Here is an 18270-nt window from a genome sequence, read left to right on the forward strand (position 1 = left end):
AATTCCCTTCCAATGCAGCTGATCTGCCTTGCAGCAAGAGGGGCTTTCCAGCCCATCAACCTCTGGTGATGTATTATCCTGTCTCACTCTGGGAATATCTGTGGGAGAATTTCTCTGGTTTGTGTTCATATTCTGAATATGAAAGACCTTAAGCAATTTATCTGCCTTGGATCACGAGGCAGAGAACTTCCTGAAGCAGACTGGGGTGTTTTTGGTTGGTTTGGTGGAATTTTTTGAGGGAGATTTGGTACCTGGGCTTTATAGATCAGTATTAAATTGTGCTCAGCTGACCCAGTTTCAACTCTTTTCCACTATTAAAACTGCACATTTTGGGTTGCTGGCTTCAAGACTAACTCAAATCTACAGTGACCTTATGTCAGACTAGATCTGTTATTAATTTTCTCCTACTTTTAGCTCACTGTGTAAGTAATTACATGCCTGCTTCCTATGCTCTAGGTTACAACATATTTAGGAGACCTCACTGCCTATCCATCTCACCAGTTAAAAATTGTAACCCAGTGGACAGTTGTAACCAAATGTGATGGTTATAGCCCCAAAAAGAATTTATGTTCCTGTGAGTTTGTGGAAATCACACAAATGATCAGAGAGGAGCTGAGGAAGTGTCCCACAGGACGAGGTGCTGGAGGAAGGTGAAATCCTGTGGGTTCTGGCAGAAAGCAATGAGTGACAAACCAGGGAGGTACATCCACAGGAAAGGAACTGTTACTTTCTGTCTGTAGACACGACCTTACCTCCTCTTCCTACATCCTGCAAGTGTCAGTACATTTCAATAAACAGGAATTCATCTGTAGGCTGGGGGTGTGACTTGGATCTCAGGTAAAGTTTCTTTCGAAAGGGGCTGTTTGTTTGTGTACCTTACAACACAGTTTTTAACCTTTTAAATTTTTATGTGCATTTTCCCCTTCACTTCAAACCATCAGGTCTTGAAGGAGGTTGAGGAAACAGCTGCAGCTTCATCTGAAAAGTGATTACCAGGGGAAAGCACTGACTCTAGGAGAGGAACTAATACAATAGTTGGTCACATTCAAAAAGGTAAATAGGAGGAGAATTTAGGCAGCAGCTAATAGCAGAAAGGTGTTTCTGATACAAACTCTGCCTGGTCACCAAGAGAAGGAAGATTGTCACCTCTCTGAAAAGAGACTGGGAAGATCCTTTTTAAAAAAAACCAAAAGCTGATGGTGTGTAATGCAGAAGTGACTTCAGCTGTGCCCGTCTGTGGGGATCAAGCAGTTCCTGCCTGGCAATAACACAAACAGGAAAGGTGAAAGGGCAAAGCTGTCCCAGAGACCAAATGACAGTGCCAGCCCTTGTGCTGTTTGCCTCCTTCCCACCTTTTACTGTCCCAACAATTTGACTCTTTAAATGACATTGTTCCATTAAAGATTAAAGAAACGACACTAAATATTGGTCAGGAAGAGTGGCAGGCCAACAGCTCCATCAGCACCATTGTTCTCTGCCTGAAATAGTAGTAAGATTGTGGGTCAGTGTCATGTCTTTGGTTTCCTCCTTTCCTCCAAACCGCGGGTCTGAGATGGTCATTGTTAAGGGTCTGTCCCAAAAGCCATTTTTAATGTATTTTGACAATAAACTTTGCCCAAGCAGCACCACAACAGCCCCCAACCCAACCCTGCTGTGGTGGGGTCTGTGTGCCAGAGCTGCATGCCATGCCTTGGTGTTGTTTTGGCTGCAGTGCTGTGACCCAGGTAGCAGTGGTGGTTCATCGAGGTGCTCCCAACCGACCTTCAGGGAAATACAGACCCATACATACAGACATAGATGTATCTCCTAAAGCTCCCCTGACACAGCACAGGAGCTCAGGGAAAGGTTCTTCCCCCAGAGGGTGCTGGCACTGCCCAGGCTCCCCAGGGAATGGGCACGGCCCCGAGGCTGCCAGAGCTCCAGGAGCGTTTGGACAGCGCTGCCAGGGATGGACAGGCTGGGATTGTTGGGGGGGCTGGGCAGGGACAGGGGCTGCACTGGGTAATTCTTGTCCACCTCAGGTTATTCTGATTCAGTGATTCCCTCGGGTCCTGTCCCTGGTCACAGACAGCAAAGATCGCTGCCGTGCCTCTCATCCCCTCGAGAGGAAACTGCACACTGCGAAGTCTCCTCGTCTCCTCCAGGCTGAACACTCCGAGCGCCCTCAGCGCTGCTCGCTGTCAGTACCTGCCCGGAGGCCGTGTCCATCTCGGCGATGGTGCGGTCGATGTGGGCTCGGGCGGACCGGAGCCCCGCCAGGCACTCGCTGGTGTCGGACAAGCGCCGAGAGAGCGACGAGATCCGCGCCTGCAGCCGGCCCCGCTCCGCCTCCTCGTCCCGGATCCGCCCGCTCAGCTCATCCCGCCGGGCGCGGAGCTCCGACAGCCCTGTGGGGCGGCACCGTCAGACGGGCCCGCGCACCCTGCCCGGCCCTGCCCGGCCCCGCTCGCCCCCCGGCCCCGCTCACCCTCCCGCAGCGCCGCGTGGTGTCCCCGCAGCGCGGCCCCGGTGCCGCTCATCGCCGCTCCGCTCCGCCCCTTCCTGCGGCCCGAATGGAGCTCTCGGCTGCCTGGCACACGCTCAGCACCGCGCTGGTGCCGCCCGCCGCGCTGGGGCTGGTGAGCGGAGATCGCTCGGGCCCTCACGGATCGCTGCGCTCTGCCGGGCCCGGGGCAGGCCCGACCCGCCGGCCCCGGGATGCTCCGGCCTCGGCTCCTCCCCGGCCGGGCCTCTCCGGCTCTGGGTCCGCGGGGCGGGTGGGAGCTGCCAGGGCCGAGGGAGGCGCGGCCGGAGCTGAGGGAGGCACGGCCGGAGCTGCCGGGGCTGGGGAGGAACGGTCGGGGCTGAGGGAGGAACGGTCGGGGCTGGGGGACGAACGGCCGGCGCTGGGGGACGAACGGCCGGAGCTGCCGGGGCTGGGGAGAAACGGTCGGTGCTGGGGAGAAACGGCCGGGAGGAAACGGCCGGAGCTGCCGGGGCTGGGGAGGAGGGGAGGGGGCTCCTGGGTGTGGTGTCTGCTGGTGGCTGTCAGGGAAGGGCCACGGGTCCAGCCGCCCTTTCTCCCTATCACCCCAGCCAGGAGTGGGACTAAAAGGCCACAGCTTGCCTGGCCTTACTGTGCTTCTGCTCCCTTTCTGAGGGAGCTGGTGGCCAAGAAAGGGTTTTGCTCCAGATCCCCGCATTTTGGGCACCCAAGGGTGGCTCGCAGCATTCCTATCAGTGTCCTGCAGCAGCCAGCAGCAGGGACAGCAGTGATATGTGCGGGTGTGAGCCCTGGGCTTCCATCGGTGGGCTGAGACCCCGGCGGGTTGCCATGGAGGAGCAGCGCAGTTTGACAGCAGAGCTCCTGTGTGCTCCATCAAATACTTAATTCGTGTTCCCTGCACCTTCCAGGCAGTCCCGAGGCCCGATGCTGCAGGGCCGCTGCAGGATGCCGAGCTGCGGGCAGCCCTGGACGTGCTGCACTGCTACGACTTGCACTCCATCGTGGAGGAGTGGTTCATCGAGGTGCTGCAGACTGACCTGCAGGCGAATATCGCCCCCGAGTTCTGGAACTGCATTGGCCAGTATGAGAGCACGGCCGAGGAGCCCCAGTGCGCCGCGCTGCTCCTGGACGCGTTCAGTCTGCTCAAGTGCCGCCTGGAGCCCTACATGAACAGCCTGGAGCTCCTGGAGCAGTGGACCAAGGCAGGCCTGCTCCTGGGCACAGGTGCTCAGACACTGCAGGAGAAGGTCTACACCATGTTCAAAGCTATCCTCTTCTTCTCCACAACCAAATCCTTCCAGGAGATGATCCAGCAGTTCTACAGCCGCACATTCAGGATATACATGGGGCAGTGGAAGAAAGGAGAAGATGGAACGAACGAGTGTGAGAGCAGCATGAGTGAGACTGAACAGGAGAGTGACCCAGAGGAGGGTGGAGGAGAGGGCCAGCTCTGTGCAGGCTGCAGCAGCAAGAGGGAGCAGTGCTGGTGCCCTGAAGCCATGGAGCAGTTCCAGCAGCTCAATGACATTCTGTAAGTGTCTCACGGGGTGGTGGCTGTCACTCAGAGCCAGGGGGGTTCTGGATGGGGGCAACAGCAGGTTGTATTGATCACTGAGAACAGGAGGAGCTGTGTGAGGTCAGGCTGTGTAATAGTGGTGGGTAGAGAACTCAACATGGACTTTCTGAGCTAACTGGTGGTTGAACAAGAGCAGGTCTTTAGACAGAAAGTTCTTCTCCCTGGATATGAGAATATCCTCCTGTTGCTCTGAGGCCTCTGACCACAAAGAAGCAAACCAGTGCAAGGTGTCCTGTCCCATGTCAGGGGTTTTGACTAGATTATTTTTAAGGTCTCTTCCAACCCAAACCATTCTCTGACACTGTGAAATTCTTCTAAATGAAAAGGCTTTTGAAGGCTATAAGTAATGTCTGTAAGGAAGATGGGATGGCAGTAGTGCCATGTGTTACCTATGGATGCATCTGTGTGGGTATCAGAGCCTGTGGCCTGAGCTGGGCCTGCCTCTGTGCAATGTACAGGGAGGGTGGTGCCTTCACGTGTAAGATTTTCTTGATTTGCTGGTGCCCTTGCTCCCACTCGCTCCTGACAGTGTCCCTGTGCCCGCAGCCGCCGGCTGAACTTGCTGGAGAGGGTGAGTGCTGATGCTGTCACCACCATCCTGCACAGGATGATCGAGGAGAGGATGGAGCAGCGCTGCCGCGGGGAGTACGAGCACTCCTTCCTCAATGAGTTCCAGGAGGTAGGGCAGGTGTGGGGGCAGTGAGAGTCCTCCTTGGGAGATGTGCAGCTCTTGCTGGTTTTTAGCAGCTCAGGCTAAAAGCAGATTGCAGCTTAAAACACCTAATCCAGGGTTATGACACACCTGGCAGGAGAGGCAGCTAAAACCCCATTTTGGCTGATGCTGGAGGGGAAGGTTTGCTCTGACCTGTGCGTGAAGGACTGTCACATTTCACCTCATGATGTCTGTAGTAATGAGGGAATTTCTGTGGTTCCAGTTTACAAACCACAAGAGCAACAGGTGCCACCTGGCCTGCAGAGAGCCCTCCCTCTGTGAAGGTGAGCCCATAATTAGAATTTCTGTGGCTGTTTCCAGTCCTCTTCCCATTCCCCTGTATAATTGGAAGTGAGGATGAGAGAGCATGCTCTTGTATTGATCTCACCAGTGGCCACACAGAGAATTAAAATCTTTCTTTGCTATGCTGCTATTTCAACTAAGTTTGTGTTGAGCTGTTTACCTACCATGACTTTAAAATAAAATTCTTCTCCAGATTATAGCTCCTCCAGGACCCAATTCTGAACTCAGTGCTTGTCCCTGACCTTGCCTTTGCCTGTGCTGGAGAACCAGGCCTGCAGCCAGGTTCCCATGCAAACCAGACACCCTGGATCCCTCACTCTATGCCATACCAACTGTTGTTTGCAAACATCAGGAATCTTTGTGTTTATTTCCTTTTGGTTGTTGTGCAACACTTCCTTCACTGCACCTTGTGAAATGCTTTTGGATGACCTGGAGATTGTTTAAGGATATTTTCAGGGCACCACAGAAAACACAACTGCATTCTGTTCATCAGAAGCTGCCCTTGCTTCCATCTCTTGTTTGGCCATAGAATATTGGAGCATGTTTGGATTAGAAGAGATAATTTTAAGGAAAATAAAAAAGAAGCACAGGCCTGGAAATCTAAAGGTTGAATAGAGAAGTCTGAAAAACAGCTCACTAAAAATTACAGGTGCTGAGGGCAAAGCCTCTTTGCCGGCACAGCAGCAGCTGCCTGGAGTGTCAGGTCACAATCAGGTTGTAATAGAGCACTCGGGGAAAAATGGGTTGGTTTGATAATTCCTTTAAATCATGTTGCTTTGCTTCAGTTGTAGTCCTGTCCTTTTGTCCTTTAGGGGAATTCTTTATCAGCTTCTCCACAGTTTTGCCCAGGTGTTTGTAGTACTCAGGTTTGTCCTGGAAAAACTTGTGCATTTCTTCAGTGTTAACTCAGACGAGTAGAAAAGTAAAAATAAACACCAGGAAACCAAACCTTGACTTAGCATTTTTGTTTCAGGCTGTCAGAATCTACAAAAAAACCTCCTAATATCAAGTATTAGAGTAGTAGTAGAACACCTCATAGTATATTGGTACTCAAATACTATCCCAAGAAGTAGCAAATATTTGCTAATTGATGGGGAGAAAAAAAAAGGCTTTTATTTTAAACATCTGAATATTGTATTGAGTACGTTTGAAATTTGACAATTATACATTTCTCACTAAAGCTCAAATATAAAAAAAATAACCTTTTTATGCTCTCTGTTCAGGTTTTTATTTTATAGTTCAGTGACAAGGCTGGTATTTGGATTTCAAATATCTGAGTTGTGTTGGGTGTCTGTGACTTCTTGGGATATCTTGTTTGCTTTTCACTGATTTCAGGAACCGTAGAAATTTTGGGCCAAGGATGGTGTGATGGGCAATTAGCTCATTTTCTTGTGAATGGGACAGTTCTGCAAGTACAGAATGGGATGAAACTCTGCAAGAATACAATAGGCTGCAAGTTTTGGAATAAACCCTGTTCTTTTTGGAGCCCAGTGCCTGCACACAGTCCATGGTCACCCCTTATCTTCTCACACCCAGCTGCACAGTCCATATCCTGTATTTGTAGTTAAAGTTCCAGTTCTTCCAGCTGGGCTTTCCCCAGCTCTAACCCAGGCTGGGGCACGTTTGAAGAGCAGCTGGGGGTGAAGCTGTCCTGGTCCAGCTGTCCCTGTCTGTGGGCTGTGGTGGCTGCCTGGCGTGGGTTGGGATGTGGCTGTACATCCAGCTGCGTTCACATCTGTTTCTCCCTCTCATTGTGCAGTGGATAGAGAAGGTGATTGGGTGGCTCAGCAGGGTGTTCCTGCAGGATGGTCCCTCAGCTCAGTCCTCCCCAGAAGCCAGCAGCACCCTGAAACGCTGGCGCTGCCACGTCCAGAGGTTCTTCTACCGCATCTACGCCAGCATGCGCATCGAGGAGCTCTTCAGCATCATCCGAGGTGCTTCACCCTTGGGCTGGGACTGGGTGGGGGAGAGATCTCTCTCATGTGCCACACTGCCTCCCCCTGCCTCCCCTCAGAGCCTGGCACTGCTCCTGATCGCTGCTTGGTTTGCAGATTTCCCAGAGTCAAAGCCTGCTGTGGAGGACCTCAAGTTCTGCCTGGAAAGGACTAACCAGAGGCAGCAGCTGCTCAGCTCCCTGAAAAGTGCTCTGGAAATGAGACTTCTGCACCCTGGTGGGTATAACATCCCTCTCTGTGTCCTGTGAGGAGCCTGGGCACAAGTGGGGATCTACTTGGAGCTGGTCTGGTTTCCTGATTGAGGAGTGAGGGGCAGTCACTGTGCCCATCACACATTCTTTGTGTTCCAGTGGACATGGCAGCAGCAGCTCAGGGCATGCCAGCCCCCTTTGGCCTATTTTTTACACTATGGTCAGGAGCACAAAGTTTAGCTTTGGTCCAGGTGGGCAAAAACTTCTTTGCACTGTCAGGGGTCAGCTCTGAGAACTCTGACTCCCTCTGCTCCTCTCCTGTAGGAGTCAACACCTCCGACATCATCACTCTGTATATCTCGGCCATCAAGGCCCTGCGGGAGCTGGACCCTTCCATGGTAATCCTGGAGGTGGCCTGTGAGCCCATCAGGAAGTATCTGAGGTAGGAGGTGTGTGTGGCAGTCTGACTCGTGCCCTTTCCCTCCCCTTCCCTCACTTGCTCAGTTTCTGTTGCCGTGGCAGGACTCGGGAGGACACGGTGCGGCAGATCGTGGCCGGTCTCACGGGGGATGCCGAGGGCTCGGGTGACCTGGCAAACGAGCTCTCCAAAGCTGACCCAGTGACCCTGGAGAATGGCCAGGAGAGTGATGATGACATCTCAGAGCCAGGGGACTGGGTTCCTGACCCAGTCGATGCAGATCCAGGTGAGATCAGTGCTGGCAGCTGGCTGTAGCCTTGAGCAGCTCATTTGCTCGTCCTCTGGGCTGGGGCAGCTCCCTGTTAATCTCACACTGTTGTGTGCTGGATTCCACCAGGGAAATCGAGCTCCAAACGTCGCTCCTCAGACATCATCAGCCTCCTGGTGAGCATCTATGGCAGCAAGGACCTGTTCATCAACGAGTACCGCACGCTGCTGGCTGACAGGCTGCTGCACCAGTTCAACTACAGTGCTGAGAGGTGAGGCCCCAGTGCCCACACCCAGGGCTGCCATGGCAAAATCACCTGAGTTTTCTTTTACCTGCTGTCTGAAGGGTTTTCAGACTCAGTCCTGTCAATGGCTGTTTGTGGAGCCAGGAGTGCCTTTTGCTGTTTCCTATTTGCTTCTAAAATTTCTTGCTCAGTCCTGCCCTTGGCTTGTGCTGATAGAGCAGCATGTAGGAATTTGGAGGCACTGACATGCTCTTAGCTCCATCCCACGTGTTATGATGCCCCCTTCAAGTGGAAGGGATGGAAGATGTGTGTTTCTGAACACAAAGTTCCACCTGAACACCAGGAAGAACTTCTTTGTTGTCAGGTGACTGAGTAGTGGAACAGGAGCCCAGGGAGGCTGTGGGGTCTCCTTCCTTGGAGATATTCCAAGCCCAGCTGGAACAACCCTGAGTGACGGCTTCAGGGGATCCTGCTTGAGCAGGGAGGTGGAACTGGCTGAGCTCCAGTGCTCCCTTCCACCCTCAACCATTCTAGGATTCTATCTTCAAGAAGCTGCTGGCCTAGAGGAGGTGGCTGTTCCTCACTTGGGTACCAGGAGCCATCCAGGGCAGAGGGCAGACACTGTGCCTTGCAAGGCTTCCTAGGAAGAGCACCCTTGTGCCAGGAACTTCCTTCTTTTGGCTGTGTGGTGAGGGGGAAAGGCCAAGCCAGGTTTGTCCACCCAAGGGCCCTGTGCCTGACCTGCTGTGTCTCTTTCCAGGGAAATCCGTAACGTGGAGCTGCTGAAGCTGAGGTTTGGTGAAGCTCAGATGCACTACTGTGAAGTCATGTTAAAAGTAACTCCTTTTGTTTTTAAATTCAAGTCCTGGGTGTTTGAGCCCATTGGGGAAGGGGAGGGACTTGAAGAGTGACCCCAAAAGGGTCTTTTAGCAAAGTGGGCGTTCCAGAATGCCAGTGAAGGGCTGATTTGTGACAGGCAGAAGTGATTTAAATCATGTCTGGTTTTAAGCTCTGAAGGCTGGGTTATCAGCTCTGAGGAATGGTTGCTCTGGTGCTGCTATGTGTCCTGCCATTCCTGCAGTATCCTGGCACTGAAGAGCTGGGCCCATCCAGCTCCTCTGGGTTTGGGACTCTGGAGTTTGATTCTTTTGGAGCACTCTAGGAAGGTGTGGAGGGCCTCCAGTGAAAGCAGTGTTGAGTTGTAACCCCTTCCTCTAACATCCCACAGATTTTTCCGAGTACGTAGCAGACTTCCAAGTGGACACACATGATTGTGTCCTTTCCAGTGTCCCCATCATTGTTTGGAGACAGCACTGTTCACCTTAAGCCTCTCCTTCACTCTTGGTTAGCACTGACTCTGAAGGGAAGGAGCCAGCTCTCCTCCTCTGCCCGTTGCAGGACATGGCTGACTCGCGGCGCATCAACGCCAACATTCGGGATGAGGAGGAGAAGCTCCCTGAGGAGGAGAGGCCTCCCTTCAGCCTCGTGGCTGTCATCCTGTCCAGTGAGTTCTGGCCACCACTCAAAGAGGAGAAGCTGGAGCTTCCAGAGCAGGTCAAGGAAGCCATGGAAGCGTATTCCAAGAAGTATGAGAAATTAAAGGTGAGCTCACCTTAACCCTCCTTATGAAAGCTTTATCCAGTCCCCTTTAACTGCTGGTTGGCCCAGGCTGTTGCTGTGGGGTTTACAATAACCCAGCAATTAGGGTTCCTGCTGGGAGATCTGGTCTGAGCAGCTGCTTGCCCCTTTTCCCAGGCCATGAGGACCCTGAACTGGAAGTACCACCTGGGGCTGGTGAGCCTGGACGTGGAGCTGGCTGACCGCACGCTCTCCCTGTCTGTGTCTCCTGTGCACGCTGCCATCATCCTGCACTTCCAGAACAAGAGTGAGTGCTGGAGAACCCCTTCTGTGCTTCCATGGGTGGGAAAGCCACATTCCTCAGGCAGCTGGAGGCTCTGAGAGCTCTGGCAGGAGGACTAAGACGTGGTGCATGGGGTTGGATCTCCCACAGGGTCTCCAGCATCCAGCAGGGCCACAGCTCTGCACCCCTCTGCTTGTTCCTGGCAGTGCCTCCCCTGCCTTACCCAGCTTCCTACCAGCTCCTGTCAGGCTTGGGTGTGGGAAGTGTCCTGTTCTCCATCTCCTCTCTGATCTCCATGGTCTCTGCAGGCACCTGGACGCTGACAGAGCTGAGTGAAGTGCTCAAGGTGCCTGTGACATCGCTGAAGAGGAAGATGACACTGTGGCTGCAGCAGGGAGTCCTGCGGGAGGAGCCCGAGGGCACCTTCACTGTCATCGAGGAGGAGCAGAAGGACCAGGTGGAGAAGGTTGTTCTGATTGACAGTGATGAGGAGGGGGACTCTGCCATGGCCTCACAGGCTGACCAGAAGGAGGAGGAGCTGCAGGTACCTGTCCCTGTGGAGATGCAAACATCCTGTATTTTGGGTTTGGGGAATCTGACCAAGATTATGAATTCAATTTGCACTATGGATTCACATTTTCCACTGCAAGTGGCTGACTCCAGCACAAACATTAGCATTTTGGAGTTGGTATCTCTTGGTTAATCTCTTGGTGCTGGATCACAGCCTTCCCTCCAGACAAGTGCCCAGCTGCTGAGTCAGGGAACCATTTGGAAATCTCCAGATTGGTTTTTTTCAGTTTAAAAAAACAAAAAAGTCCGAGACATGATTTCATATTTTAAAATAGTCATAACTTGTTTGGATGCAGCCGAGGAACACTTTTTGGCACTTCTGACTGCCCAAAAGACTTACCCAGCACTAACAGCTGGATGTCTGCCTTCTCTCTGTTGTGGTTCCTGGACATTTCCAGTGCCTTTCCTGGCTGTGAGTCACACTGTGCGTGTTGTGCAATACAGCATTGTCATACTGGTGTTCATCCACAGAGGGTCATGTGTGTGCTGCACACCAGATCCCACTGTCTGACTCTGTGTCCCAGCACTTAGCTGCTGGTCTTGGAATGCCCTGTTGAAGGACCCCACGCTCATGGCCAAGAGCAGAACTTACTGCTACCTTCATTCCTGCCTTGTTTTGGGGTATCTGCTTTATGCTGTAGTGTCAGTGATTCACTGTGGCCTGTGTCTCTCTGCAGCTGTTCTGGACATATATCCAGGCCATGCTGACCAACCTGGAGAGCCTGTCCCTGGAGAGGATTCACAGCATGCTGAAGATGTTTGTGATGACGGGCCCTGTGGTCACTGAGATCGATATCCAGGAGCTGCAGGGATTCCTGCAGAAGAAGGTCCGGGACCAGCAGCTCATCTACTCGGGGGGAGTCTATCGCCTGCCCAAGAACTGCAATTAAAGGACTAACCTGAGTGTCCCTGCCCCCCTGGGCACTCCTGCCTGTGCCTGAGCTCTGCTCCAGAGTGCCACCAGCTCTCAGTGTGCTGGGGGTTCTCTATCCTGGGAGTTTGCTGTACCCCCTTCCCCAAATGGGTGTCACTTTCCACATGAAGGCAGCTCAGCAGCAGCCTGGACACCCCACAATGGCTGGGTCTGCTCCCCACATTCCTTCCTCCCCTATGTGAGTGCCTGGGCCCACCTCCCTGGTTAATAAATAACTGTAGACTCTTTTTTCCAATGATGCCAACTCCATTCTTTCCTCTTGGCACCTCCCCAAGCTGGAAGGGCAGGCAGGAAACTCCCCAGTCTGCCAGGCACCATCCTCCTTTCCTTGGGGCTCCATGTGCAGCCCCAGGAGGTTTTGGTAGGGGGCTGTTGGCTCCAGCTGTTGTCTGGGGCTCTGTGTGTGGCTAAAGCAGTGTCTTGCAGCTGGATATGATGAGTGAGACCCTGCCCAAAAACAAGGCACAGTGCTGTCTGTGACAGGGAGGAACAACTCCAGGGTGCCCTTGTTTGGGACTCTTAAATTGTGTGGAATTATTTTATTGTGGGATGAAGAATGCTTTAGATGGATGAGATGCAGCAGTTCTTCAGGCAAGCTGGTTAGTCCTGGGGATATCCAGTGGATTATCCAGGCCCTGGTGGGATTGCTTTGCCCTGGCACAGGTACCTGTCTGTGTCCCAACACCACAGGGCTGCCCTCAGGGACAGTGTCCTGGGGAGCTTCATTTGTTGGCACCACATGAGGAAATTGGGTGGGATAATGCCAGAGCTCCTGGTTAAAGACTGTGCCCCCCACCCATCTATGGAGCAGTTTCAGGATTGTATCACATCCCCACTCCATGGTGTTCAGGCTGCCTCAGTCCTGCTTTCCACATGGGTTTTGCTCATCAGGAGGAATATGCTGGGAAAATCTGGCTTTTACTAAAAATATGCTTTCTGTGAAGCAACCAATGAGTTTCCACAGCCCAAGGAGTCTTTCTCCTCCTGTGCTGAATCTTCAATCACAGCCTGTGAGTGCTTGGGAGCTGGAATTGAGACTTAACAGAGCCACAGGTAAGACATGGGAGCAGCTGTGAGTGTGGCTTCCATCCAGGTATGTGAGAGACCTGTGGACATAGAAATCACCCCCTATTTAACACTGAACCTTGTTTTTCAGTGCTAAAGCCCATGAGTCCCTGTGGCATCCCTCCTGCAGCTGCAGGCAGCAGGGTGCAGCAGTTCTCTCCCCCTTGAGCACGTTGTGTTTTCCTCTGGATAAAGCACAATTTCTTGATCCCCCTGGGGCACTTTGCTCCAGGCTGGCAGGCATGTGGCACTGGGAACCTGGTGCATCCTGTTGTGAAGGCTCCTTGTGCTGAAGAGGATCTGGTGATAACTGAATAAACTCCAGTCTGTGATTACTTCAGGTAAAGCCAAAAAAAACCCAAAGGGCAGCAAATCCACAATGGCATCAGCAGGGAAAGAATGGGCATCCATTCCTGAGTGCCTAAAGAATCTTTCCTTCTCTGTCCTTTCTCAATCTAACCTCTCTCCACTTTTTTCTTTTTATTATATTTTACTTTTTTCATGAAAGAACACTGAGCACGTGGAAGGGCTGTCAGTGGAGGTCAGTGGGGTCAGTGCCTGCCAGCTCAGGATGTGCCTGCCAGCTCAGGGTGTGCCAGCCACATCCCACAGTGTCTGGGGTGTGCCAACCCCATCCCACAGTGTCTGGGGTGTGCCAGCCCCAGCCCACAGTGTCCCAAGGAGTGTCTGGGTGTGCTGTGGCTGTGACGGGGCAGCACAAGGCTCCTTTTGATGTGGGGAGATCAAAGCAGCTGCCAGTTTGGAGCAGAGCTGGCAGCAGGGCTGTCCCCACTCACCACAGAGGCAGAGCCACTGCTGGGATGTCACTGGGTGACTCAGGGCCTTGGCTGTGTCTGCTTTGTTTATGGATGCAAAAATATTGATTTATTTATTTATGTGTTGTGCAGGTGGATTTATTGCTCTGTGGTGCCTCCTCACCCCCAGTGCAGGGGCTGTGGGGCAGTGAGTGTGTCCTGTGCCCCATCCCAGCAGCATTCTCACACTCTGGGATGAGCTGAGGGGCACTCCCAGCCCTTCCCAAAGCCATAGCTGTGCCCTGCAATGAGCATCATTCCCATCCTGACTTTTCCCAGCTGCCTCATGCTGCCCCAAGGGCTGGACCCGTGGGGTGTGATGAGTTTGTCCATCCTGAGCCAGAGGATGAGCAATGCCACCACTGAGGGGACCTGGAGTCACCTCTGCCCATGGGAGGTCCCTGCCTGGCAGAGCCAGAGCCACCAGCTGAGCTGTGGTGTGGTTGTTTCAAAGTGTTACAACAGGAAAAATTCTGGTTTAATGACTGTTTCAGCCTTCATGGAATATAAAAGTTAATTGAAACAAGCTGGAAATGTGATTTTTTTCAGAGTGAACACAAGAAGCTGGGGGGGAAAAAAGGGTTTTGTGCTGTTCCCTGTGCCACTTGCTGTGCAGTTCTGTTGCCTCAGGCTGGAACTGTGTCTGGGCAGTCCCTGTCCCAGGCTGTCACCTTTGCAAATCACTCCCACTCCAGAGGAAAGAAAGAAAAGAAAGAAAGACATATTTATAGCTCAAAAATGTACATAAAATCACAGAACCATGGACTCACAGGAGGGCCTGGCTTGGAAAGGACCTTAAAGCTCATCTCATCCCACTCCCTTCCATGGGCAGGGACACCTTCCACTAGCCCAGGTTGCTCCAAGCCCTGTCCAGCCTGGCCTTGGACACTTCTTTACTCCTTGGATGCTTGGGAATGGCTCCAGTTCTTTGGGGGTGTGGTACAGAGCCCTTGGTGGATGATACAGACCCTGCTGTGGACCTTGGGGAGGTGTTCCAGTGATTTTCTCCAGTCTCCACTTGTGACAGGAGGTGCTACTGATGGCCCTGGGGGATGCTGGTGGTGGGACACCATTGGTGACAGGAGGAGTACTGCAGGCACTTGCTACTCTCCATGTTCTCCATATTATTTCCCAAATTTTTCACTTTTTCCAGATGTACCTCTTCTGTTTTCCAAAGCAGTGTGAGCCACAACTTCCCAGCTGCAGCAGTGCTGGTCCCTGCCCTCTCCCAGTGCCTGGATGGTGCCTCATGGCATGGCCATGACCTTCCCTTTGGCCCTACAGATGAGGGGCTTAACCTGCAAACCTCATTTTTCTTAGATTTTACCTCTTTATTTTTTTTAGCGAGGTAGGGATGGAACTCAGCTGGAGGAGAAAGAAGCAGCAGATTCATCTTGGATTTTAGGAGTGGTCATCTGACCCAGCACACTCTGAATGGCTTGAAAACAAGAAATGAGATAAAAGTCCTCTGACACAGAGCACTCCCCTCTTTTACCTTGGTCTATTTATAAACTGTTTGGAAGGGTCACAATAACCCAGGCAGGATGTGAGGGACATTCCCCAGCCCAGGATAAACTGTTTGGGTTATTTAGGACGTGTTAAAGCTGCTCACAGAGGCTGGAAATTTTTGCTAAGAATGAGATTGAGAAGAGTGAGGGGTCTGGCTTGATGGCCCCAAGAATGCATCCAGGGAATTTACACTGGATTTAGGATTCAGGAGGGCTGACAGTTCAGGGGGAGCCCAGGGATCAGCAGCAGCAATTCAGGGCAGGTCAACACAAGGTGGGTGATGTAAAAGGGAAAAAATCCACCCACCCGCCCAGTCCAGAGCTGATGTGGCCGTGGAGCTGGGGGGGTCACTGCAAAAGGGCAAATCTATGCTTGGAAAAAAGATCTTTGGGTCTGGGAATGACCCTCCAGGACTGGATTCTGTGCCCCTGCCAGGAGCTGCTGACCCCCCTGTGTGGGTCCTGCCCACCATGGATGAGATTATTTTATGATATTATTTGATTCTTCCCCGGCTGGGGCTGCAGGAGAGGCTGGCTCCAAGGTCAGGGCCCGTGGGCGTCCTCAAGGGTTTCTGTGTCCCAACCAGGGCCCCATTTCCCCTTCTCCACTTGCAGACTCTTACTTTTAGTTTCAGGGCTCCCTGCCCACTGCAGGCTTTACATCCATGGGCCATGATCTCTACATCCATTTTCCTGCTGGCTCCAAGCCTGTGACCTCTTCAGCTGCTTTTAAAAAATTTCTCTTCTTATAATTTTTTGCAGAGTTTCTCTGGGCAAGGCCAGAGAAGTAAGTATGCACTGCAAGTATGGCACACTCCATCCTGGAGCTGCTGGGTCTCACTCTGGACCTGTTTGAGCTCTGAGCACCCCACACATTCCCCAAAGGGACACTGGGTGCTTCATCCACCTAATTCTGATTTCCCAGGGTGCATGGGGGAATTTGCCTGTGTCTGGGATGCAGCTGCTGCTCCTCAGCCCTAGGAATGTTCTGGCTAAACAGGCATTGTGCAAAAACTTGAAGGAAAGCTCTAAAATTGTCGCAGAAGTTGGTGCCACCCGAGCTCGGGCAATGCCTCCTGGTGGGCACCAAACCCATGGCTGCCCAAAGCAGTGGGTACCAGTCTCAGGCTGGTGCCAAAATCTCGGCTCAGGGCACCGTCCCCCTCTCCCTGGGACGTTCTCTCCCCTCTCTCCGTGTGGGAGAGGCTGTGTTTGGGCAGGATTTGCATCTGGGCTGCAGGAAGGGCTGTGGCAGCTCTTGCCCTCATCCTGGCCCCGAACCCATTTCCTCCCCGCGGGGCCCTGCGGATGGGGCCGGTCTCGGCACAGGGGGACAGAGCTGGTGGCCCCAAGGCCCAGGGGGACAGGGCTGGTGGCCCCAATTTTCCCCAGATGGCCCCTCCATGCACTGCCCCCCATTGCCCTGCCCTGATGCCCCCAAGTGCCCCCAAGGCACAGCTCTCCCCTGTGCACAGCCCACACCTCCCTCGTGTGCAGGCACAAAAAACACTCTCCCCCAAAAAACATTACCTCTGTGCCTGCATGTCCCTCCCCCACAGTGTGTCCCCTCCCCACAGGACACAGCAGCTTGTCCCCTCCAATTTGGGGTGCTTGAGGTCCCCAAAGCCTCATGGGGGGACACACAGCCCCCACACCAGGGCCAGGACCAGCTCAAGGGGCTATTTGGTCTGGGAACATAAGTAGGTTTTCCATCATCCTGTCCTTGTCCCCCCAGGGGACAGACACCTCCTGGTGCCATTGATGCCCCTGTCCTCCCCAGGTGTTCCCCAGTATTTTTTGGTGACTGTTCCAGACCCAGCCTGTGATTTTGGAGTTGGTAGCACCACCAGGACAGTGTCCCCAGCCCTGCATCACCTTGTCACCTGTATGGCCACTCCAGGGCTGGCAGCGGCCGAGCTGCCCCCCCAGATCCTCATCCCCAGGTGCCATCCAGCACCACGGGGGTCCCAGGCAGGTCAGTCCCACGTCCTCACTGTCACCAGGATCTCATCACCCTCTGCTCCAGCAGTGCTCTCTGTGTCCAGCTCAGGAGGGCTTTAGAAGCCTCCTTTCCAGGGCAGGCTGTGCATCTTCCACCCTCCCTGAGTTTCCTGCCGTGTTCTGGGGAGTTTTTGTCCCTCATGGAGTGCTGAAACGCACAAGAGGTTTTGTTGGGTTGTTGAGGTTCACTGGCAGCCCTTGAGGGGGGTGGCTGTTTCTTGCTTCTCTGATGTTGAATCTTTCACAGCTTTGGGGGCACTGTGTTTTGAGGGATTTTTAATGGTTACCAACTACTCTGCTTGGGGGAAGCTCTTCCTTCTCAAAAATTTGAATTAGCCAGAAGAGCATCTCTCTTCATGGCTGCTCCCAAAACACCTGCCAAGCTCCTCTTAATGGGATCTCTGCTTTGAGTCAACCCTGCCCAGCTTCCAAGGGTAGCTCCCACCTGCTGAGTGTCAGCTCCAGCTGGGCCCCTGTGCCTTCATGACACAGAAATCCCCACATTTGCAAGGATTTGCCAGGCAAATCCCGCCGGCCACAGCAGAGTCACGTGCAGCTGCCTGGCACAAGGCTGGGGAGACTTGTTCAGAGAATCCCCTCCCTGAAGTGGGGGGAATAGTGTGCATCACAGCCAGGGTGGGATCTGCACTGTGATGAACCAAAGCCCCTCAGATTCGGGGGTTTCCCCCCTTCTTTTTGGTCCTGTGCAGCTGAGCTCACAGGGTGCAGGTTACAGCTGAGGGCCATCAAAAACCAGGAGCTTGAAATACCAGCAAGAGCTCACTTTGGGCTTCTCTGGCTTTACCAAATGGACTTGTTTGGAAGGAAAAAGCCTTGGCCAGGTTGTGTAAGTGCAGGGGAGGAGTGGAACCTGCCAGGGCGTTCATCAGGGCTGAAGGAAAGGGGAGTGCAGCGAGGAGGAGCTGCCGTGATGAACTTCTGCACTGCTGGCTGAGGAAAACCCCTCTGCTCTGAAGGGATGGAGCGGTTTCCCCAGGGAGATTTTGTGCACACACCAGAACTTGGTCCCACGGCCGCTGTGCAGCCTTGCCCTGGCTGTCCCCATGTCCCCATGTCCCCGTGTCCCCGTGTCCCTGTGCTGCCTGGACAGAGGCCAAGAGCTTCAGGAGGGCTGGGGGGCAGCAGAGCAGGAGTGGCTGCAGCCAGGATCTGCCCAGAGTCCAACCAACTCCTCTGGACTTGCTGGTTTTTTCCAGACTCATTATTTTTCATGGACTCACTCCTTTCCCCTAGACTGACTCGATTTTCTCCCTGTTTCTCCTGTTGTAAAGGGGAAGCACCCAAGCACCGCGTCAGCCCCGGTTAACCCCTCTGGGCAGCGTCACCGCTTTGACCTTTAGGGT

General features: G+C 53.3%; 1 protein-coding gene across 1 annotated transcript; it reads left to right on the forward strand.

Moving 5' to 3' along the window:
• The first annotated feature begins 2512 nt into the window (after positions 1–2512).
• Positions 2513–11752, forward strand: ANAPC2 (anaphase promoting complex subunit 2). Its single transcript, XM_033077258.1, has 13 exons — positions 2513–2618; positions 3394–4016; positions 4608–4740; positions 6836–7010; positions 7128–7247; positions 7547–7664; positions 7745–7926; positions 8038–8179; positions 8913–8988; positions 9551–9754; positions 9908–10037; positions 10322–10557; positions 11261–11752. Exons 1-13 carry the CDS (start codon positions 2553–2555, stop codon positions 11471–11473), a joined length of 2418 nt encoding a protein of 805 aa, XP_032933149.1. The 5' UTR covers positions 2513–2552; the 3' UTR covers positions 11474–11752.
• The last annotated feature ends 6518 nt before the right edge of the window (positions 11753–18270 follow it).

Source organism: Catharus ustulatus, chromosome 21, assembly GCF_009819885.2.
Source record: "Catharus ustulatus isolate bCatUst1 chromosome 21, bCatUst1.pri.v2, whole genome shotgun sequence".
Classification (NCBI taxonomy): domain Eukaryota; kingdom Metazoa; phylum Chordata; class Aves; order Passeriformes; family Turdidae; genus Catharus; species Catharus ustulatus.